The 24747-nt window shown below is 32.6% G+C and overlaps 1 protein-coding gene across 1 annotated transcript; it reads left to right on the forward strand.

The window, feature by feature from the left end:
• The first annotated feature begins 10457 nt into the window (after positions 1-10457).
• Positions 10458-23205, forward strand: LOC115974612 (WD repeat-containing protein DWA2). Its single transcript, XM_031095035.1, has 13 exons — positions 10458-10768; positions 10880-10963; positions 11053-11185; positions 18333-18444; positions 18763-18862; positions 20653-20780; positions 20939-21008; positions 21304-21392; positions 21608-21653; positions 21982-22055; positions 22138-22211; positions 22290-22348; positions 22734-23205. The coding sequence occupies exons 1-13, from the start codon at positions 10724-10726 to the stop codon at positions 22773-22775; spliced, it is 1056 nt and encodes a 351-aa protein (XP_030950895.1). The 5' UTR covers positions 10458-10723; the 3' UTR covers positions 22776-23205.
• The last annotated feature ends 1542 nt before the right edge of the window (positions 23206-24747 follow it).

A 24747-nucleotide genomic window follows, 5' to 3' on the forward strand; every position in this document is an offset into this window, starting at 1 on the left:
CCAGCCCGCTAAAGCCCAAATGGGCATTGCCCATGGGTAGGGCCATGGGCTAGGGTTTTTCCATTAAGCCCGGCCCGACCCAGCCCATTGACTAGTCAACAGCCCGTTAAGCCCAGCCCATTAAACCCATGGGCCAAGTAAAAACGGGTTGGGCCGGCCCGGCCCGGCCCATTGACGAGGCCTAGACTTAGGCCATTTGGTATACTGCAATAGACATTTTAATGTAATAATTATTCATATGGTTTAGTTATTCTTTAGCTTGATTATATTTTTATTACAAGGAATAGTAATTCCTTATGAATAGCTACTATTTAAAATAAAGAATAATTATTCTTCTCTAATGGGTTGTAATAGTTATTCATGCAATAATTTTTAAAATTAATATATTTTCAAATAAATAAACTTTCCATATACACATATTATTAAAAAAAAAATAACCATAAAAAATAATCATCTCTCTCTAACAAATTTAACAAATAATATTTTTAAGGAAATATAATTGTATGAGTAAGATATTTTCTAAAATAAATTTTATGTTTTATTTTAATATTACAACTCACAACTAAACTTACGAATATATTTAGTTATTCCATTACAACAAATTTTATTCCTATTAATAAAAATTACAATTCCTATCATAATCCTTATTCAGTATACCAAATGTGCACTTACTTGATATAGTTTAAAAATAAAAAAAAATAAAAAACTTACTTGATATAAATATTTTTGTATTTGTAAGAATATATCATATGTTAAATCAAAATTACAAACATTTTTCATATAAAAGCAATAAATAAATAATATATATATGTGTGTGTGATTCTTTGGATTTATTTTTTATTTTTTATATTTAGTTTGGTTCCCTTAAAAAAATTTCCTGGCTTCACCGCTATTTAGGGCAAATAACTAGCCACCTGTTTTGGCTTCTCATATTTGCCATAATGCCATGTGTTATCTTTAATTTCAGCATTGACTTTTAGAATATTTAAACTGACATTTTATAAATGTCTCGCTAAACTGAGTTATGGGTGAAGTGAAACTCTATGTAACTGATTTTTGAATTCTCACAGGCTCGCTTGACAGACTAAATTTTTGCTTGACCGAACTTTTTGCAATAGCATTTTTATATTCCTTATTTTATTTTATTTATTTATTTACACGTTATGGGTTTAGTTGTTTTCATGACAGGTTAAGAATGATAATTTTGATATAATAAATTAAGAATGAACAATTAGACATTCTTGATATCGTGTAATATCCATAAAAATACTTTTAAGAACACTTAGCACGTATGTGTGTCTGTCAATATTTCATATTCAAATAAGATGATGAAGGTCCTCTAAATTCTCCAATCCTCAATGACTTGAAAAAAGAAAAAATAAGTAAAATTAAAAAATACATAGCTTCGAGAGTGGCCTTGGGGGAGGTTTTTTTTTTTGGGGGAGGTTGAGTACTATATTCCTCTACCATTTTCTGTCAGCAGTGATGTCAAATTAGAACGGAAGTCAGAAAACCTTATTTATTTAAGTGTGTATATATATTTGTTTAGCACTTATTTTTTGAGTAATTCAATGAACAATTTTTAATAAATACAATAATTATCAAATTTTATATATATTTTTTGGTTTTGGCGAGGTTTGAATTCTAATATCTCCTCCTAGATGACTATTGACTTTATCAATCTATGAATATATTACTAATAGGCAAAGCTCAGATAAAACCTAATTAGAATTTTAAATTAAAATCTAATTTTGTGCTATTTGTTTAAATTGAGTGTAGAAATTGAAGAGTCTAAATTCAATTAGATTCTAATTTTAATTTAAATTGAATCCAATTTTGCACCAGCTGTCCATCTAATTTTTTAGTTTTTGTGGCAAGCGAATTATTAGGTGCAAAAATGAAAAGTCTAAATCTAATTAAATTTTAAATTATACACACATATATATTTATATATATAATGAGAAACCATTACATATTTTAGAAACGTATAGTTTTAAAAAAGTGTAAACTAATAACGTGTATAATTTGAACATCTTCTAAAATATATAATTTAAACTGTTTAATTGTGATTGTTTTTAATTTTATCAATTCATATGCACAGAGTTACACGCTAGTTGAATAAATTAAAGTTCACGTCAAATTTCATAAACATTAATACAATCATAATAAATGTCTATTACTCCATCATAATTATTAAATTTTATATTTATATACTAAATTAAAGAGAGGAAAAATAATTTTTTAAAAACAAATTATATTATTAAATTTTTTTTTATGCATTGTACGCGTTGTTGACTTAATATATAATAAACCGAAAAACACCGGACCACCGGTTAAAAAGTGAAGAAATAGTTTTTCATTGTGTTAACAGAAACGGAATGGTATTCCAATTCCATGTACATTGTACAATTATAATACGATATCATATATAATACTTTCTATGTGATTAAAAAAAAAAAAACTAGTCAGTACTTTTGAGGCATTGAGCACTGCCAATAATCAAAACAAACACTTTTTTTTTTTTTTTTTTTTTTTTTTTTTTTTGCTGAATAATCAAAACAAACTCTATTATTGAAATTTGGAACTATAAAATTCTCAAGCAAAATCACATTCCAACTAATCAGTTCACAAAATATAAATGATTATGCCAGCCTACCAAAAGTAGGAATAAGCCAACATGTTTGTCTACATCAACAGAATTTTTTTTTTTTTTTTTTTATTAAAACAAAAAAAGACTTAATCAACAACAATATAGACGTTCAAACTCTTCGGATTTTAGTCAAATGGAATAAATGGATTTAATAACAGCTAAACAATGGAGCCAATTTTTTATTTTAAAAACAATGGAACCATGGGCTAACAAACATTTTTATGACATGGTACTATCTATAATTTTGATAAAGTTAAGTAGGCAATAATATTCAATCAAGGCAAACTTCATAAGTATCCAAAAAGGCGTGCAATATTTTTTATAAGGACAAACTTAAATGCAGTACTTCAATATTGTTTTTAAATTTTCTTCTTAAAATTTAGTCATGTGTTGTACTTAATTAAAAATACACTTTCATCCAATAATAAAAAAGTCATATGACTAAATTTTAAGAGAATAACTTAAGGAATATTGTCTAAAGTATTGTACTTAAGTTTTATCATTTTTATAAGAACAAAATTTAGGTATAGTACCTTAGGTTCTTCTCCTAAAAGTCAGTCATGTGACTACTTGATAAAAAAATATACTACTTTATCCAATTAGAAAAAATTCACATGGCACCTAAGTCTTGCCCTATAATTATTGAGTTGACAAGTTATTATTAATTATTTTTCTCAAAAAAAAGTTATTATTAATTATTATATGAGTCTGTTTATAAATAAAATAAAATTACTACATCCATTCCACTTTGTTTGTCCTCTATTCCATTTTGAGATGTCCCAAAATATTGTCCTATTTCTAAAAATAAAATTCATTAATTTACTAATATTTCTATTATACCCTTATTTTATGTCATTAATAACTCTTTAAAAAAAAAACTAATAAATTTATTTAAGGGTAGTTTTGTAAACTTATACATTTTTATAAGGCAGATAAGACAATAAATGGTGTTCCCTTAAAAAGTTTAACTTTTCAAACATGACAAACAAAATGGGACAGAAGGAGTATTATATGAGTCTTCCATAAATACTATCACATTAACAATTGTGAAAAGAAAAATGAAAATTCAGAAGAAAAAAAATCTAACAAACTTGTGATTCTAGGTTTGTTTTTTGGTTTTTTTCCTAGTGGCAACATACTAGCTTGCCATCCGCTTTAGCTTTATTTTTCTGGGAATGAATACATTTAGGGTATATTTTGGCTGCCCTTTTCCTTGCGCATAGGTTTGGATTTCCCAATTTGATTGAAGTTACCAACAAAGAAAATTCCAAGTGCATGACCTTTGTCAATAAATACTTGAGAAGAAAAACAGCTTCTACACATGGAGAAATTATAAAATTCTTATGGTGGACAAGTGACGTGGTCAATCATTCCACTAAAAAACTACCATCTATTTGAAATTGCTAAGTTAGAAAATTTTTTAAAACAAAACCTAATTAATGACTCAATTTTAAATAAATGAAATTCTTTTAATGGAATGGTGATTTCTCCAACACATGAGTGTCAGCGACTCAATATTAGAGCAGAAGGAGGAGCCATTGAAGTCTGCCATGTGGGCTTCTGCCCAGTTGCCAACGTTTTGTATTCAACTGAAAAAGTTTTTAAACTACTTTCAACAACATGGTATAACATTGACAATGCCTACACAGTCCAAAGTACATTCTTATTAATTATAATGCATTAAATGTGCATTTGTAACTTTATTTCTCAACTAAAACTTGAGGGCAAGTTTACTTTATGGAGGGAAGCATGATGTAACTACCTCTACACCTTCCTTACTCTTAAGCTAGATAGCCAACCACCTTATACTCTTATTTGCCAAACAATCAGCCACTCTTTCTGACATTCTAGGACCACTAGCAGAGGGGGGAGGGGGGCATGGAGAAGTTATTGGTTCCTCCAAGAGGACCACATTAGTGGTCCTCCCGGCTCCTGCCAGCCAATAGAAAAGTGCCACGTGGCCATTTTTCTAATTCAACTCCACATTAGCCGTTACCTATTACCTTAACTCTTGTTAACAAAACCAAACCAAGGTTAAAACTCAGCTCCACTAATGTGGTCCTCCCGGAGGAACCAATAATTTCTCGAGGCATGATCCCCTCTACTTTTCAAAATTCCTCTCTCTTGTGTACTTTTGATCAAAATATTTAATTTTAGACATAAATTCAAATGATGGCATCCCTTAGATTTTTACTAAAAACAAAATATATTATATTTATATAGTTGACTAATGCATTTTTGTTTATTATAATTACTCACTTAAATGTATTTAATGTATACCATACGTAATTTGATTATATTTTATGTTTATTAAATTGACTTGTATATTTTTAGACATATCAAGACTTACTCTCTTTTTTTTTTTTTCTTTTGCAAAGATGTAAATACTTAGGCCATTTGGTATACCACAATAGACATTTTAATGTAATAATTATTCATATAGTTTAGTTATTCTTTAGCTTGATTATATTTTTATTACAAGGAATAGTCATTCCTTATGAATAACTATTATTCAAAATAAAGAATAATTATTCCTCTCTAATGGATTGTAATAGCTATTCATGCAATAATTTTTAAAATTAATATATTTTCAAATAAATAAACTTTCCATATACACATATTACTAAAAAAAAAAAAACCATAAAAAATAACCATCTCTCTCTCTCAAATTTAACAAATATTATTTTTAAGGAAATATTATTTTTAAGGAAATATAATTGTATGAGTAAGACATTTCCTAAAATAAATTTTAAGTTTTATTTTAATATTACAACTCACAACCAAACTTACGAATATATTTAGTTATTCCATTACAACAGATTTTATTCCTATTAATAAAAATTACAATTCTTGTCGTAATCCTTATTCAATATACCAAACATGCCCTTGCTTGATATAGTTTAAAAAAAAAAAAAAAGTAAAAAACTTACTTGATATAAATATTTTTGTATTTGTAAGAATATATCTGTAAGGACACGATTCGTAACAGTGTTGGGTTCGCACGTAAAAATGCCCAAACAATATCATTTTCGTGATATCCATACATGGTTAAGTTGTCTTCGCCCTAGGAGTCCTTCCTGTGAGACCTCGGACATGCCGAGGACTGAATCGTCCTCGGCTGTATCCCAAGGTTATTTTGTACTTATATTATCGAGCTTGGGTCATAACCCTCCTCGGCTTGGGCCTTTGGACCCCCACGAATAAATGGACCTGGCCCACAAATTATTGGGCCCCACAACTATCAAACATAGAAAAATAAGATAGTTTTATAGAATTTTTTTTTTAAATGACTAATTTTTTTAGAAAATATCATTGTTGAAACAAACAAATCTAGCCTATTTATTATATATATATATATATATATAATAAAAAAAAAAACTGTTCTATTAAAAAATTTGTGGTACTTAGTACTTACCGATACGAGGCCCGAGTCATTATTGTTCCATCAATCTTTTAGAGCTTAATTATTGGATTGGTTTCATTCTAAAGTCAATTCATAATGTGGGCCTCAATTGATCTAAAGCCGACGTATATTGGTTGAAGTTATTTCTTTCTCAATGGGCTTGTTATGAACATTGAGACGGACCGTTTAGAAATGAAACCCACCTCAAAGCTTTTATATATATATATATATATATATATATATATATATTTTTTTTTTTTTGCAAATTTACATGATTTGGATAGATTTAAATATCTCATTTGTTATTGGGAAATCAATAAAAAAAAATTATGGAAAAACACCAACACTATAACTTCAATTTGAAAGTAAATATATTCTCAACTTTAAGAAAATTATATAATCTTTGACAAAATATGAAGTAAAGGTAGAAAAATATTCCTCAATGACCATGAGTCACTGCTTTTGTGAAAGGAACAACTGCACTGATGCATTAACAAAAAAAGGTCCAACTATTGAGTAAGATATTGTGTTTTTTTGATAGTTTGCCTGCGAATTTATGTATGTTTTTATTTTATAACAATACTAGTCGCTAACCCGTGCTATGTACAAGAACCTACCTATGGGGGCAAAGGCCCAGAAATGGGTATTGGACTGTGGGTCGTGTTCGAGGACAAGTAAACAATAGAGAAGGTACGTAAGTCAAATATTCCGTGGAAGAGGTATGGTGATAAGGGGTCAGGATCACAGTCTGAGGTGGAGTACCTCCTCGGTTGGGCAGAGCAGAGGTTAAGGGTCTAGTCTTTCACCAAGAACAATGCACCAGACGACCATACTGTGAGGATAAACATCAAAAGGGGATAAGACAAAGGAAAAACTGGGAAATATCTTAAGGGAAAGCTGTTACCATCGCATTGAATACTTTGCAGTTAACTCTCTGGCCGCATTAATGTGGAGGTGATATCTGAATAGTTACCTATCAAGACTTCAGGAAAGTGTTGATGGGACAAGGATCAAAGCCAACAAATTGATCTACATGTGGAAGGCTGAGATGAAGGGAATCAGAAGAATATAAAGAGGAAAAACCCCATTAAAAGGGGATCATTCGAGAATCGGTAAAAAACACTGTAGCCACAAGAATTGTAATTGTATGTAAGTTCAAAAGAAATATATATAGAAACTACTTTCCTCGGACTTTGCCGAGGAAGATTTTCCTTGCATAAAACTTGTTTATTTTCATTTTCTAGCCATCTTTAACCTATTGTGATTGTTGTCCAACTCATTAAAATCCAGTTTCTAACTCACTCTCTACAAATTTATTGTATTGAGCTCTTTGGGCTTTTGTTCTTTTCATTTTTGGGCTTGGGAATTATAACGTGCCCTTTCACCATCTATCTGTGAGGTAGACTAAAATAATTTTATAAAATCTTAAATTAATTAAAAAATTACACCATTGCATGATATGCTCTTGTATGACTTCAATTTGTGTTACAATTTGATGAAGAAGCCATTGCAATGACTTATAAAAAATTTGTCAAACAATTTCAGATACTACAAAAAAATAACTCAAAAATTTAGATATTAAAACTTTTGAAAGACCAAAAAATATTAAAGAATCAGATGATTCATTGCTTAAAAATTATTGAAACAAAATAAAATATATATATGACTAAACAATAGATAAATATAAAAGAAAGATGACTTACATTCAAAAGAGTAATTTCAATTATTACAAACTTTTTTATCTTGTAAAAAACAACTAAAGAGAGTTTGGTAATTCATATACGAAAATTACTTTTTAAAAAATACATGAAAAACTATAAAATAAATTTTTTTCTTAACAAAGTAGAGGAGAATAAAATAACATAAGAAGAGCTCACATCTCTACTCGGCTTAAAAATATATATATACTAGTATTATGCCCATGCGATGCACGGCTTAATAAAAAATAGTTTGATAATATAATTAAATTTAATAACAAATAAAATGAAAAAAGAATTAATTCAAATTTTAAGATTAAAAAATAAATTGTACTTGTACACTTAAAAGAAATTTAATTTTTATTTCTTATTTTGATATTTAAATCATTTGTTTTAGTGTTGATTTCATTCAATCAAATGGTTATAATAACAAAATAAGAAATATGTTTGGACTCAATGAAATATAAATCATGGAAAAATAAATATCCAGAGGCCTATTGCAAGAGAAAAAAAAAAAAAAAAAAACTATTAGAGAAGATTTTGATCCTTCCAATTGAAAAGCTTGATATTTGATAATTTAAGATGTATAGTATTGTAAATAGGTAGGAAGGGTGATAAATATAACATATTATTTGTTATATTTAATTACAATGATTTTTTTAGATAAATATAACATATTACTTGTTCTTGTCAACTTTTCATCTATTGTTTTATCACTTCTTAGGATAAAGTTGTATTGTTCTTTGTGGATTTTTTAATTTATTTTAAAATTTCTACGTTTGATAATTAGCTTTTAATTAAAAAAAAAATCATATCCTATTTCCTTACAACCATCAATCACCTTTTTCCCCCTTCATTCTATTCATAAGACCTTTTTTTTTATTAATTAATAATTCTATTTTCAATAAGATTTAAATTTTATAACAAATGGGACTCTAAAAATATATATCCTTTAAAAAAAAAAAAAAATCTATCTTATATCCCTATTGCCTCAACCATCAATTCACGTTTTTTTTTTCTTTTGATTCTATTCATATGATTTTCTTTTTCAATTCTATTTTTTTAATAAGATTTAAATTTTATATCAACATGGGACTTCTAACAATAAGTATTGCTTTTCATCCCCCCCCCCCCCCCCCCCAAAAAAAATGTAGGAAAAAAATGTAAGTTCTATCTTTTTTTCCTTTTACGTTTTTTAAAGAAACATAGGAAAAAAAAAATGCAAATTCGATCTTTTTTTCTTTTACGTTTTTTTTATCTCTCTTTTTTATTTAAATTCTATCCTTAGGTAATTCTATTCGATTAATTTTAAGTTTTGTTGATAACATTTTAAATAGACACAGCTGTTATAGTTGTAAATGAAATACTACTTTCTTTCATTACTTGATTTGTCATATTTATTAAAAAAAATGTACATATTTATTCAAAAAAATGTATATTTTTTCTTAAAGTCTAAAAATTTATTAAAATTTCTGCAATTTGGTGAAACCACGTGACGCAATCACGGCGTCTAAGCTCAATTGGATAAAGTTGTGTTGTTCTTTGTGGATTTTTTAATTTATTTCTACGTTTGATAATTAGGTTTTAATTAAAAAAAAAATCATATCCTATTTCCTTACAACCATCAATCACCTTTTTTCCCCTTCAGTCTATTCATAAGACCTTTTTATTTTTTTATTTTATTAATTCTATTTTGTTTTTGGTATGGTAATATAACACGTTGATTAATAATTATATTTTCAATAAGATTTAAATTTTATAACAAATGTGGCTCTAAAAATATATATCCTTTAAAAAAAAAAACTATCTTATCTTATATCCTTATTGCCTCAACCATCAATCACGTTTTTTTTTTCTTTGATTCTATTCATATGACGTTTCTTTTTTTAATTCTATTTTTTTTAGTATGGAAATATAACACTTTTTTAAGAATTATATTTTTAATAAGATTTAAATTTTATATCAAATGTGACTCTAACAATAAGTATGCTTTCATCCACCCCCCCCAAAAAAAAAAAAAAAAAAAAAAATCAAAAACAAACAAACAAACAAATGGTAGGAAAAAAAAATGCAAGTTCTATCTTTTTTTTCCTTTTACGTTTTTTAAAGAAACGTAGTAAAAAAAAATGCAAATTCAATCTTTTTTTTTCTTTTACATTTTTTTTATCTCTCTTTTTTATTTAAATTCTATCATTAGGTAATTCTATTCTATTGATTTTAGGCTTTCTCGATAACATTTTAGATAGACACAACTGTTATAGTTGTTAATGAAATACTACTTTCTTTCATTATTTGATTTGTCATATTTATCCAAAAAATATGTATATATCTATTTTTAAAAATTTATTAAATAAAAATAATTTTATTTAAATACGTATCATTTTATTTAAATATTGTGCTAACGTGAAAAATTATGAGAATTTCAAAGGTTTCGGTTATATATATATATATATATATATGAGCTTGTATTATGAGATGCATTATTGTCTTAAATTCTATAGGTGCTTGTTCTGTTTGTTAATGTCATTCAATTTTCCACAAAAACATAGTAAAAGATAATGTTAACCGCCAAAAATTTTGTAGTTTTTTTTTTTTTTTTTTGAGAAAAAAAAATTTTGTAGTTGAACTAGTATTTTTTGTGTATTTCAGTAAAGATATTTAGGGTAGGAATCTCCCTACCTCAATTATTTAACATGCAAAGCAATGATTTGGAACAGCTATGGGCTGGGTTAACGTGTTTCGATCGGTTCAATACTGGGCCTGACTTGATCCAGTCTGAGATCAAATCCAACAAAGAGAGAGCACGAGACGACAAAGACGAAAAGGGCCTTGACCGTTAGACTCCCAAAACGCACCGTATTAACCCTTTCTAAGTATATCCAGTCGTACTCTCATAACTTTCTTTGGTTTTTTGCTACCGTTAACAGTTAAGAAGTAAAGCTAAGATAGTTCCCCAGCTAGATCGGTGAACCAATGCAAGGAGGATCATCAGGCATTGGATATGGCCTCAAATACCAGGTTAATTATTCAAAATTATCCAAACCCTAAATTCAATTTTTTTCTTTTACTGAGCCTCAAGATCTTGAAAAAAAAAAAAAAAAATGTAAAACCCTAAAAATCTTTGTCCAGGCTAGATGCATTTCGGATGTGAAAGCAGACACAGATCACACCAGCTTCATCACTGGCACTCTCAGTCTCAAAGAAGAAAACGAGGTTTATATTTTAGCGTTAGCAAAATTTGATCTCAATTTGTGTTTTTTTGGTTTCTTAAATTAATGGAGTTTTGAGGTTGTTTGTTTCAGGTGCATTTGATTCGGGTTTCATCAGGTGGAACCGAGCTCATATGCGAGGGTTTGTTCTCGCACCCGAACGAGATCTGGGACCTCGCTTCCTGTCCCTTCGATCAACGGATCTTCTCCACTGTCTACTCTTCTGGTATTTGATTTCATTGATCCTGATCTTTTATTTATTTATTTATATATATATATATAAAATTCAAAACTTGATTATGCCGCCACGATGTTTACTTAACAATGAAATGCATAGCTTTGTATGATTTGTTCCGACTTTCTAAGGAGCTTGCAAGCATTGTATTCGACCATAAACATTGCAAATAGATTTATGATTGGGATTTTTTATTACTTTCTGATAGGTGTTATACTAAGACATTCATTAGTGGTTCTGATTTCGATCATTCTATAGCTCAGAGGTGCTGGAGATTATTATTGTTTTTTAAAGTAAAAATCACTTTAGTAGAAGTAATATAAAAAATGACATGTCAATTAAGGAAGTAATAGCGCATATGAATTTAGATAGAATAGCATGGAAGAAAAGAATAAATGTGACCGACCCTAACTAATCCCAAAATTTTGGGTCTAAAGTGTTGGTGTTGTAAAAATAATTTTATTTGAGAGAGGAGTCAGTTTGAATGCACAGTCCGTGCATTGGACCACTCCTAAAATATTGTAATAGGAGATTCAACAGATTTAAGAAATCAAGAAAAGAAAATGACTGGATGCTACTACCCATTGTAGTCTCAAATTTTACAAGGATCACACTAGGATTGTTTAATGACATGAATGGGAAAGATTCTGTTCTTCCTTTCTTGCTAAGTTGTTCCTAAGACACATTAGTGAAACTGCTTTCCGTATCTTGGACTGCTTGTTTTGTTTAAATCTTACTTGCCAATACTTGAACTTTTGCTACAGAGTCTTTGGCATCCCAGACTAGCCGGAATAATATATACAATTACACACAAGTGACCAAATATCTTGAGCTGTTAAACAATGCAAAACAAGATGCTCAACATACTCCCCATTAATCTCATTCTCGCACATACAATATAAATGCTCCCTAAGTCAAGAAAGTGGCCCTTGGAGGTGTCTTAGCCCTCCAAATGCTTGTCCATGGGAAGTAAACTCCTGTGGACTTTCTTAGAATGTCATAGTATGAACAGACTTCAAACTTTCCCTTCTTAGTCAAAGTCTAGGATAATTGATCCTTTCCTTCACTAGATGGAATATCAGAGTATAGGAAAAAAAAAAAAAAAAAAACTCCACAAACTCCAATTCCCAATCTTGAAAAGCTTGAGTCAATTGAGAATTCCAATCCCATATACCTAGCAAGATTCATGGTTATTGAAGCACCCTTTTCCATTGTCAATCTAAATAAGTAAGGAAAGAGGTCTTTTAGAGAACAATCCATACGCCAAGGATCACACCAAAAGTGAAAATGAGAGCCATCCCCTATAATAAACTTAAAATATTTAGAGAAAAAATTCCACCCTCATTTAATACTCTTTCATAAAGCACAAAAAATAATAATTAAATAAAGCAAAAAAATACACTCTGGTAGAGACACAAAGAAGCAATTTTGTTACGAATTGAACCTCGAACCAAGCAATACTGAGAGACAATCAATTCTTAAATTGCTGTGAACTTCTAGACCCAATACATTCTATTTGGCGAGGGGAGGGTGGTAGCAACGGTAATTTGGAACCAAGTCCAGGAGTGTGATATGGGTCAAATCAAGTCTTGCTATATAATATTTGGTTTTCACAAGACCAGCGTGGTCTGGGATTGGTGAAAGTGGCAAAATCTAGAGGCTTAGGATGTTGTCAGTGTCACACAATGTCAGTGTTGTCAGTGAAAGTGGCAAAATCTAGAGGCTTAGGATGTTGTCAGTGTCACACAATGTCAGTGTTGTCTGGGGTTTACAAAAAGCTGCATAGTTTGGGGAGGTAGGGAGTCATCAAAGTTGTGCAACCATATTTCGTGATTGCTGATAACTAAAAAAAGGTAGGGAATGTGATTGCAGGTGTTGGGTGACCACTTTATTAATGTTTTCAGCACTAAGAGAAGTTGGAGGCAATAGCCCTGGCTATGAAAGTGGTTGTCGGTGTTGAAATGAACCAAAGACCAATTGCCAACAATGGCGGAAGTCAAGTGGTACCAGCTGTGAAGGTTCAGAGTTCAATGCTTTGATATCATGTTGAATTTTTGGGAAAACATGTGTTAGGTGATTAACCCTAACATTGGTTTTAATATCAGTAATTGATCTCCAATTTATAAATTTTCCCTCACAAATGGCAACAATAACAACAAGAGGAGAAATGAAACATGTTTTTCTAATGCATTCCTACAACAGATTCCTAATCCTCCCTTTTTCAACAAAGAACACTCCATGCCCATGCCATAACTAACTAGATGGAATATAAAGGAACCTCCCATTCCCCTCCAAGCTATCTCTTTGGAACTTCTTTAGTCTATTTCAAATGTGAATTGGTATCGTAAAAGTTGACATGAAATACATAGGAAAGGAAGATAATGTACCATTAAAGAGAGTGATCCTTCCTGTTAGGAATATGAAATAATTGTTGTAATTCCTTTAGTTAGGTAGTTAGCTAGTTGGTTGAGATTATGATGAGTTAGGATTTGAGCACATGTAGCTCATTTAACACACGGCTTAATTCCTAGAGCATATGTTGAATTAACATGTAGCTCATTTAACACGTGGCTTAATAGAGCACATGTTGAATTAACTAGCCAATTATCTTAAGCCATGTGGGCCGATGACATTAGAGCTAATCTCCTATAAATATATGATTGTAATTCAACAATAGATATCAATTGAAGAATAAACCAACTCATTGCTTAGTGCATTTCCTCTCTCTCTCTCTCAATATTTCTCTATGGAAGGTGACTACCTCGAGTTAAGTCAATTTTCCTACAATTCCCATCCATCCCCATTAGGAACCACCAGACTCCTAACAAGTGGTTTCAGAGCTGTTCATCCTGAAGCCGTGGTTGAAACTAAATCTACAACACTTCTAGACGAAGCTATTTCCAACTTTCAAGAAGTTCAGAAAAACTTAGCATCATTTTGAAGAAATTATTTGATGCAGAAACATCAACAATCCCAAACACCTCGGTCCAATGAGAATTATATATCAAGTAATGCTCTAGCCATAACTTTTCCAAAATCAATCAAGGTTGATTTTCCTAGGTTCAAGGGTGAAGAACCTACTACTTGGGTTTATAAAGCAAACCAATACTTCAACTATTACAAGACCCCAAATCATGAAAAGCTTCCAATGGCCTATTTTCACGTGGATGGGGAAGCATTAGTGTGGTTTGAAGATGCTGAAGATACTAGGTTATTTGTGAGTTGGGATGCCTTTGTTCAAGCACTACAAGTCAGATTTGGATCTACTGCCTGTGACAATCCATTGAAGGCTACTATTCAAGAACCACTTTGTTATTGTGAGTAATCCAATGCTCATTGGCATTAGCCAAACTCATGTTTCACCAAATGGGTCTGTTCATGCAATCAAGAATGAAGACGTAGACTTACCACATACTCACGTTGGGGGCCAAATCTTGTTGCTTAGTGGCTGTCACAAAGCCAAGGGACTAGATGCTTCTTTTCTTGGTAATAGTTGTGAGATAAATGATGGATTCCATAGCTGAGATGATCACAATTTTTATAAGAAATTGAGTTCTATATTGCTGAAGGTTAATTTCAATACGACTGCTTTGCGTTATGCTCCTATGTCATGGGTTGTGATTAATTGTTTTGGAGCTGTTCGTGTAATCAATGGTCAAGATGCTTTGGCGTATTGGGTTAGTGGCTAGTTTCTCCTAATAAAAGTGTCATTTCGCTAACTGAATTGAGAAGCTCCAGCGGAATTTCTTGTGGGGCAGTCTTGGAGATGATCCTAAAATCCATTTGGTTAAATGGGCTACTGTTTGTTCTCCTATTTCTTCGGGTGGCTTAGGGATAAGGAAGATTAGACTTTTCAATGAAGCTTTACTTGGAAAGTGGCTTTGGAGATTTGGGGTTGAGGAAGATGCCCTTTGGAGGCAAGTGATAGAGTCAAAGTATGGTTGTATGTGGGGGGGCTGGTTTTCCAGAGCTGTGATTGGCCCTTATGGGGTTAGTTTATGGAAAAATATCAGTCAGGGATGGCCTTCTTTCTCTCACCATATTCTGTATGATATTGGTGACGGATCTAGAGTGAAGTTTTTGCAAGACCGATGGTGTGGAGAGACTTCTCTTGCTGTTAGATTTCCAGAGTTGTTCAGATTTTGTAGGAATAAGGATGCCAGTGTGGCTGAGCTTATGATGTCCGCTCATGGTGTCCTCTTTTGGGATGTGAGATTCATTAGGAGTGTGCATGCTCGGGATTTAGAGTCTATGTCCAACTTCATGGCTTCTATTTATGGTTCGCATATTAGGGGCCGAGGTGAGGATAAAATATGTTGGATTCCTAACAAAGTCAAGGGTTTCTTGGTTAGTGGTTATTATAGAATTTTAGCTGGCATCGCTTCCATTGGGTTTCCTTGGAAAAGTATTTGGAAGCAAAAGATTCCCTCTAGAGTAGCTTTCTTTGTTTGGACTGCTGCTTTAGGGAAATGCTTGACGATTGATAATTTACGTAAAAGGAAGGTGTGGATTCTGGATTGGTGTTACATGTGTAAGAGAAATGGTGAATCGGTTGACCATCTTTTTCTTCATTGTCCTTTTGCTTCAGATCTTTGGTCTATGGTGTTGGGCCTTTTTGGAGTTTCTTGGGTTATGCCGCACTCTGTTCTGGGGCTGTTATGGTGTTGGCAAGGCAGTTTTCGTCGTCATCGAAATGGTTATATTTGGTCCATCATTCCTCATTGCTTATTGTGGTGTCTTTGGAGGGAGAGGAATAGTAGATGTTTTGAAGATACTGAGAAATCTATTCCTGACCTCAAGCTTCTCTTTTTTAGAACTTTAAGGGATTGGTTGTTTGCTTTGCAAGATAAATCTTTCCCCTCTTTTATTGATTTCCTTGACTCTTGTAATTTTTGTATTTGATTTCCTTTCCCTTGTACACTCCCTGTGCACTAGGGTGTCCCCTTTTTTTATCAATATATCTTTTACTTATCAAAAAAAAAAAAAAAAAGTGTCATTTCACAACAACGCCTTGTGGGCAAGTCAAGGAGAGGGAAATGTTAGGAATATGAAACAATTGTTATAATTCCTTTAGTTAGGTAGTTAGTTAGTTGGTTGAGATTAGGATGAGTTAGTTAGGATTTGAGCACATGTAGCTCATTTAACACATGACTTAATTCATAGAGCACATGCTGAATTAACTAGCCAATTATCTTGAGCCATGTGGGCCAATGACATTAGAGCTAATCTCCTATAAATACATGATTGTAATTCAATAATAGATATCAATTGAAGAATAAACCAACTCATTGCTTAGTATATTTCCTCTCTCTCTCTTAATATTTCTCTATGGAGGGTGACTACCTTAAATTAAGTCAATTTTCCTATGATTCCCATCAATTCCCCTATAATCCCTATCCATCCCCATTAGGAACCACCGGGTTCCTAACACTTCCACCTTGCTTTCTTTCTCTCCATCTTTTCAATGATAGCATTCCAAACTGATCTGAGCTTCAAAAGAAGAGCCCAAAGGTAATCCCAAATATTGCATTGGAAGGCTTTACTTCACAACCCAACACTGAGGCAAACCCCATGGCAACATTCACTTCACCCACTGGCACTAAATCACTTTTCTCCAAATTAACTTTTAAACTTGATACCACTTTATAGCAAAGGACACATTGAAGGCATCCTAACTACTCTAGGTTAGAATCAGAAATAATTATGATGTCATCAAAAAGTAGCAAATGTGAGATCTCCATTACGCTTCTATTCCCTCCTTCAGCCTTGAACCTAACATGAAACCACTAGTCTTTTGTAGCATACTACTAATTTTTTTTTTTTTTTTTTTTTTTTTTTTTTTTTTTTTTTTTTTTTTTTTTCCTGTTGGATAGGTGCATACTACTAAAAATTTCCATCACTTGGGTGATAGAAGCGAAGATAGAGGATTTCCTTGCCTTAGCCCCTAGCTACCGAAGAAGCCAGTTGAGTGCCATTGACCATAATTGAGAACCTGAACAGTTGACATGCAATATTAAATCCATTTTTTCCACTTTTCACCAATTCCAAACCTTTTCAACAAGAATAGCACACAATCCCAATTAACATGATCATGTACCTTTTCAATATGTAGCTTACATATTACCCTAGGCACATTTTACTATCCAAGCATTCATTATCAATAAGCATTGAGTAAAGAGTTTTTTTTTTTTTTTTTTTTTTTTTTTTTTTTTTTTTTTTTTTCTGCAACAAAATCATTCTGTGTATCTTTCATCAAAGTCCCAAGAGTTCGGTAATAATTCCACCTGGCCCTACTGTTTGAACCAAAAGTGAGGATACTATAAATAAGCATCGAATCAAAAATTTGTATTCCTATAATAAAAGCATTCCATGCATCTGTCATCAAAGTCCAAAGAGTTAGGTAATGATTTTTTCCCCCCTCACTGTTTGGTTGAACCAAAAGTGAGACTACTATCAATAACGTACTGTCATCAAGGTTGACTTTCTTTACTAGGCACTCCTATTCCTCATGCAATCACTCTTCCCACTATGGACTTTGAATTTGGTCACCCTCAATAAGCCATTCTCCCTAACATGAGTTGTGATTGGGAGTGATGACTATTGAGTCTTATTTTTACTGGGTCTGATTAGTGGCTCTCCTCAGAAAACATTATGACCTTAACTTAGGTTTTTTAATTATTATTATAGAGTTTTAAATCCAATTTTTCGCCAATAATTCTTCCAAAAAGGTTAATGGGAGGACTAAGAGTAGCAGTAGGAATAATAAAAGGAAATGCAGTAGAGAATAGAAAGCATCTTGTCAGAGCATATGTAGCTTCTTGTATAGGAGTTGGAGCAGGAAGACGAGTAGGAGCTCTTGTTTGTTCGCTTGTTAGCTAGTCTTTCCTCGCTTGCCTAGAAAAGTGGATTCTCCTTATTCAGCGGATCTTGGGCTTCATATGAAGCGTCTACAGATTACTAAGCCGTGGATCGAGATCTTAGAGCTAGATAAGACTTTTTACACCTTGGGGAAAGCCCATACAGCAGAATATTCTTGATTGAGCATTTTATTATTTACACCCGTTTCTGTTTGCAAGCAAGTCTACTGGCTCAAAGTCAAAGCTATTGATTTGTTTTATTTTGTTCAATGCTCTTGAAGGTGAATCATATGGAGCAGCAATATGGCAGATCCCTGAGTTATACGGCGAGTTGAATTCTCCTCAGTTGGAAAGAATTACCTCACTTGATGCTCATGTCGGAAAGATTAAATGGTAAGTTTGTTTATCCTAATCTTCCATTTCTTTACTCTAGGAATCAAGAACAAGTTTTATTTTTTTCCCCATCCTCGTATCATGTCATGTGGCATATTAGGTACTTATCAAGAATGTATAATTTCTCCATCTATTTCTTTTTAGATCATGTAGCTTTTCAGCTCTATCTGGATCACTCTAGTGGTGACTGTGTGGTGCTATATTGCAATATTTTTCTACTTAAGAAAAATCTATCTATTTTTTAGTTTTTAGGCTTTTAAGTTCTTTGACGTGTGATTCATCAGCTCACTTATCCTATATTTTGTACACCATGAACAGCATTCTTTGGTGGCCCTCTGGAAGGCATGATAAGCTGATCAGCATTGATGAGGAAACCCTTTTCTTGTGGAGCTTAGATTGTTCCAAAAAAACAGCTCAGGTATAGCTCATAATGAAATTTGTACAATGAGCATATGCCCACCTATTGTGATTGTGGCAAATGTAGTAAATGGCTAAGTTTCCTCTCTCGCTTCCAAAAGCATTAGAGTTATCAGGATTTTTTTTTGATAAGTAATAAGTTTTATTGATATAAAAAATGGAACACCCTAGTACACAGGGAGTGTACAAGGGGTCAAACAATTCAATTACAAAAATTACAAGAATCTAGGAAATCAAGAAAAGAAAAAGAATGATTGGTTTCGCATAGCAGTCAACCAATCCAATAAAGTTCTAAAGAAAAATAACTTGAGGTCTGGTATGGATCTCTCATTATCTTCAAAACACCTACTATTTTTCTCCCTCCAAAGACACCACAATAAGCAATGGAGAACAATCAACCATATATACCAATTTCGATAACAACCAAACCTTGCCTTGCCAACAAGCTAGAAGCCCCATATAAGGAGGCTAGTGTGGCTGAGCTTATGAAGTCCGCTAATGGAGTCCTCTTTTGGGATGTAAGTTTCTTTAGGGGTGTGCATGCTCGGGAATTAGAGGCTATGTCGGGTTTCATGGATACCACACATATGGTTCTTTAGTAAGGGGGTTTGGTGAGGATAAGATGTGTTGGAAACCTGATAGAGATAAGGGGTTCATGGTTAAGGATTATTATAGTATTTTAGTGGGCTCTAATTACTACTATTTTCCTTGGAAAAGTATTTGGAAATAGAAGATTCCTTCTCGAGTAGCTTTCTTTGTTTGGGCTGTTGCTTTAGGGAAATGCTTAACGATTGACAATTTACAAAAAAGGAAGGTTTGGATATTGGATTGGTGCTACATGTGCAAGTGTAATGGTGATTCAGTTGACCATCTCTTTCTTCATTGTCCCGTTGCTATGGATTTGTAGAGTTATTAGGATTCTCCCGTTCCCAAGACCCAAGTATGATGACCTAATGCATGTACAACAACAACAACACATTCCAAGCTTTAGGCCCAAATGGCACCTCCTTCTTCCTTAATAATAATAATGGGGTGGAGGATCAGGTCATGTGTTTCATGTGTTTTAAGTCCCAACCTGCATGTATAATTTACCCACACAAAAAAAAAAAGAACAAAATAATTTCATTCTCGTTTTAGTTATGAATATGTGAATTTGTAATCCTATTTTTCCTCCATAATCTTTAGTTGACTAGACCTTTTTAAGACCTTAACAACTTAAAGATTGCCTACCAAATCTCATACTAATCAACAAAATGTAAGGTAATAGGATTAGAACTCAAATTCTACGCCCAATCAAGAATTTTCCAAAATTGAGAAAACACAGCATGTAAGGTATTAAAATTGGGCCAAGTATGTCTGTACTTTGTAGTGATTATGCTTTTGATTGGGCCACTTGTTGGTCAAATGGCTTGGAAGATATCTCTCACTTTCTACTTTCTAGACGTATGTCAGATTTCTTCAATTTATACTGATTGTCTGATATAATTTATTGCTGCGTACAAATATAACCTCTTAAACTCTTAGTTGGCAAGATAGTCAAGAGCCTTGTAATTCAACTGACACCTCCTAGAGTTTCCAACGGAGATGTCCAGGGTTTAAATCTCTCATCCTCCATTGTTGTAACTATTGAACTATCTAAAAGGGGAGTTCTATTTTCTTGTTTAAAATTATCATAAATGTTTTTCATACTGTGCAATTAATCATTATAGTTGTGGAGTAACTGCATAGTGTAACTATTTTACTCCTTAATTCTCGTGCTGATTCTCATTTAGGCCTTCTTGCAAAATCTAGGTACAATCAAAAGAGTCGGTTGGCATGTTGCACAACTTATCTGGAGGAGCATGGGATCCACATGATGTGAATGCTGTTGCTGCAACTTATGAATCAGCCATCCAAGTTTGGGATCTACGTACAATGAAGTATGTTATACTTCTCGCACATCATTAATACATTGCTTTAAATTGTGAATGACTTCTTGATTTACAAAAAGGGAGCAAAGGTGTTTTGTAGAACTGCTAATTTCATGTGACAACTCACACAAAATCTTGCTGTTGCTTGATGGCATTGTTAATTGCAGGAAGACAAATTCAATTGAGCGTGGCCATGTCCGCAATATTGATTACAACCCCAAGAAAAAACATATACTTGTAAGAACGTAACTTTGCATTAAGCGTGCTCTTCTGTGTGATATAATTATTTTTTAAAAGATAAATTTGTACGATTTTTACATATATCTAGTTTCTTTGGCAGCTAGAGCCTAGTGGGTGTCTGTCCTCACAAAGATATGTGTACCTATTGTATGTTACATTGTGTGTGGTGGATAGCATAAGAAATATCCTTTTCTTTTCTTTTTCTTTTTCTTTTTTTTAATTTTTTTATAAGTAGCATAAAAATAAGAAATATCTTTACTGCAACATAATAAATAGTTTACAATTATTGCAGGTCACTGCAGAAGATGAATCTGGGATAAACATATGGGATCTTAGAAAACCAAAGGTTCCCATCCAAGAACTTCCTGGACATACACACTGGTATATATGTTGAGCACTGTTGCAGTTCTGATCTTTGTCAACCATGTTTCTGCTTGATGAACCATTCTGTATACATGCATTTAAAGTGTTTTGTGTTACCATATTTGTGCACTTTTAGGTGTTTTTAACTGGCCATATCCTTTATTAAAGCAGAATTTATATATTTTCGCATACTTTTAGCTGCCTAATTTTGACCTGTTTAAAAAAATCACCAGGACATGGGCTGTCAAGTGTAACCCTGAATATGATCGGCTGATCTTGGTACTCTCTTTCTCTCTCTCTCTCTCACTCATATGCACACATGCATACATATGTATTCAAGCCTTTAAAATCCTGAACAGATACAATAGCATGCATTTTCCGTTCAAGCCTTTGTAAGGTCTTGTTTTGGCTTATAAAAAGGTTTTAGGTCTAAGTCGTGCAACTGTTGCCTCATATGTGCTGTATATTCCAGTATTGTAAGACCACTATTTCTCTAAATATCTGGTGACTGACTGACTGAATCACTGAAAGTATGAAACCAGTCATCGTGTTTTTCAGGTACTTTAGTTATTGATGTTTTTTTTTTATAAAATGTATCCTATTGCAGAGTGCTGGTACAGACTCAAATGTCAACTTGTGGGTGACTTCTCCATCTAGCAGTGATGATTTTACATCTGAAAGGTTGTTTTCTTCTGTTGTTCTTCGACTTATTATTTCATTCTTTGGAGTCTGCTGATATCATCAATGTTTGTGTTTTTGGCAGCCTGGTTGATTCACCTACTCGGCGGTTGAATCCATTACTTAATTCATATAGTGACTACGAAGACAGTGTTTATGGTAACCACTGCATCCTTTTGGTTTTTCTATGCATTTTATCTAATAACTAAAGCTGACCAGTTTCCACTTGATTTAAAGGCCTTGCTTGGAGCGTTCGTGAGCCTTGGATCTTTGCGTCATTATCCTATGATGGGAGGGTAAGAACACTAGTAATCTGCTATATAAAGCAGTAGGAAGTGCTGATTAGTATTCTCGGGAAAGAGAAAAAAGAAAAAGAGAAGTGAAATAGCCTGAGACAACCGATATTGTTTATTGGTAAAGATGTTAAGACCTCCATAGCCAGAACCACCAACCAAATGGCTTTGCCCTTCTATCTCACAATGTCACAATGTGAGCATGAAGTTTAGAGTCTGTATGATTTTTTCATACAGGGCTTCCTATACGATCCAGTAATGTGCTTCAATTGGAATTTCCTTTATCAAGGGTGTGAACAGACAGTGATTTCCACATAACAAATGTAGAAACCCATTTGACATTTCTCCAGATCTCAATAGTTTGTTTCTTTGTTTTCATGCAAAACAGGTAGTTGTAGAAACAGTCAAGCCTTTTCTCTCAAGAAAGTAAAGCTCGACATGAATTGCGCATTGCTAAAACTGGTCTACTTGGTGATGGTTCTCGCTGATATTATTGTGCATTCATTGGTCGGGTTCAGACAGACACCAGAGGGGACCAGAAGCTAAAATTGAACTTGGGTGTGTTAGCGCTGAGTAACAGGTGATGGCGTAGATAGCTTTGTCCAGTAAGCAACACATTGTGAAGACAACTCCATTACATACATTCTTTTCATATGAATCTAGGTAGATTTATTATCACGATATCCGCTCATGGAATTCCAAGGTTAATTTTATATTCCTTTTTTGTAATTTTCTTTCGTTCGTTAAGCTCAACCATTGTTTGGTAATCATTTTACATGTATGTTTGAGATGAACTGTTCTATTTGACATCTTTCACCTTATCAAAAGCATACGAACTGGCTGTAATGCATTGAAATGCCTGGCTTCCCCGAGCCCTTAAATTTGTACTTTTTTAAAAAAAAATTGTAGAGAGACTAGGCTATTGATTGGTCAATAGCAGTTATAATGGGGCTGGTATGTTTGGGACTGTCCTTTTTGTCATACCGTCATACCACCCACAAAGAAAAATCGTACTTGGAGCTTACAAATTGCCAGTGATGAAAAATAAAAGTGATCTCAATGGTGGATTTATGTCAAAGTGATGGTTTCTTATTTACAATTTATCATTGTAGAAAAAATTGTCTCCATAGTAAAGTTGTTGCCTGAGAATAAAATGGGATGTATGCCTCATTGGATTTGGTGAAACTGGATGGGAATCAGGGATTTTTTTTGAAAATAACACTATTTTATAAAAAATTTCGATAGTTAACAGGTTTTCAAAACATATTAGCAAATTAAGATCTTGAGTATGTTAAACCCGAGTTCACTGTAGCAAATCTAGTTTAAGAGGTTGTTTGGATGGCTTGTTTTCGTAACTCAATTCTTTATTTCCATAACTTATAACTCAAAAATAGTGGGACCCATAGTTAAAAGTCTGTTTGGCTGTACGATAACTCTATTTCTATCACTTAATTTTCTGATTTTTGAGTTATGAGTTATGAAAACCAAAAACACATTTTGTCTGTTTTCAGTTTCCATAACTCATAACTCTATTTTCAGTTTCCATAACTCATAACTCAATGATATTTTTGTAATTAAATGCACATGGGACTCACTAGTCATAACTCAGTTGCAACTTTTGACCAATCTACTTTTTTTTCTTTTTTTTTCCCTTCTTCTTTCTTCTTTCACTGGGTTCGGTCTTTAGTTCTGGTTTTTTTTTTTTTTTTTTTTTTTTTTTTTTTTTCACTGGGTTCAGGTTTCTGGGTTTTCTTTTCTTTTTTTTTTTTTTTTTTTATTGGGTTCGGTGAGTTTGGGCACTTGAAAAAAAAAAAAAAAAACTGCATCGAGTGACAGATATGAGGCCCACAAACAGTGTGAAAAATATTGAGTAATGAGTAATGAGTGATGGTGCCAAACGGGTAGGATATTTTAAGTGATGAGTGACGGAAATTGAGTGATGAAAAAAAGTGATCCAAACAGCTTCTAAGAGACTTGAGATTTATGGAACTTGAGTTTTACACACTCAATTTCCTTTCTTTTCTTTGACCTGAGTGTTCTTCCTTCGTTTTTCATTCTCTAGACCAATTAGACCCACATGGCAGAGGAAGAAGGAGAAAAGAAAGAAGAAGAAAACCAAACCCAAATTTGAGCCGATTAAGAACACCCACATTAAATCTGAGCCAATTTCCTCGCCATTTGTCTTCGCTGCCATTGCTGGGTTTGTAGCTTGACTTGCTTCGTTATTTTTTTTTTCTTTGTCGTTTTTGTTGTCTTCTTCAGTAGTTCTTCGTTTTTGTTCTTGTCTTCTCTGGTTCTAGTTCTTCTTCGTTGAGTTTGGCTTCTCTGGTTGGGAAAATCGATTCTTTAATAATCGAGTTTAACATGAAACTCAAGTCTCTTATACTTGAGTTGCTACAGTG

The sequence above is a fragment of the Quercus lobata genome, chromosome 2 (genome assembly GCF_001633185.2).
Source record: "Quercus lobata isolate SW786 chromosome 2, ValleyOak3.0 Primary Assembly, whole genome shotgun sequence".
Taxonomy (NCBI): domain Eukaryota; kingdom Viridiplantae; phylum Streptophyta; class Magnoliopsida; order Fagales; family Fagaceae; genus Quercus; species Quercus lobata.

Excerpts from the sequence above, each read along its gene's own strand:
- LOC115974612 (XM_031095035.1), top strand. The coding sequence starts at position 10,724 with ATGCAAGGAGGATCATCAGGCATTGGATATGGCCTCAAATACCAG. Across the intron at positions 21,393-21,607 it reads CTTCCTGGACATACACACTG|GACATGGGCTGTCAAGTGTA; the intron begins GTATATATGTTG and ends AAAAATCACCAG. Across the intron at positions 21,654-21,981 it reads AATATGATCGGCTGATCTTG|AGTGCTGGTACAGACTCAAA; the intron begins GTACTCTCTTTC and ends ATCCTATTGCAG.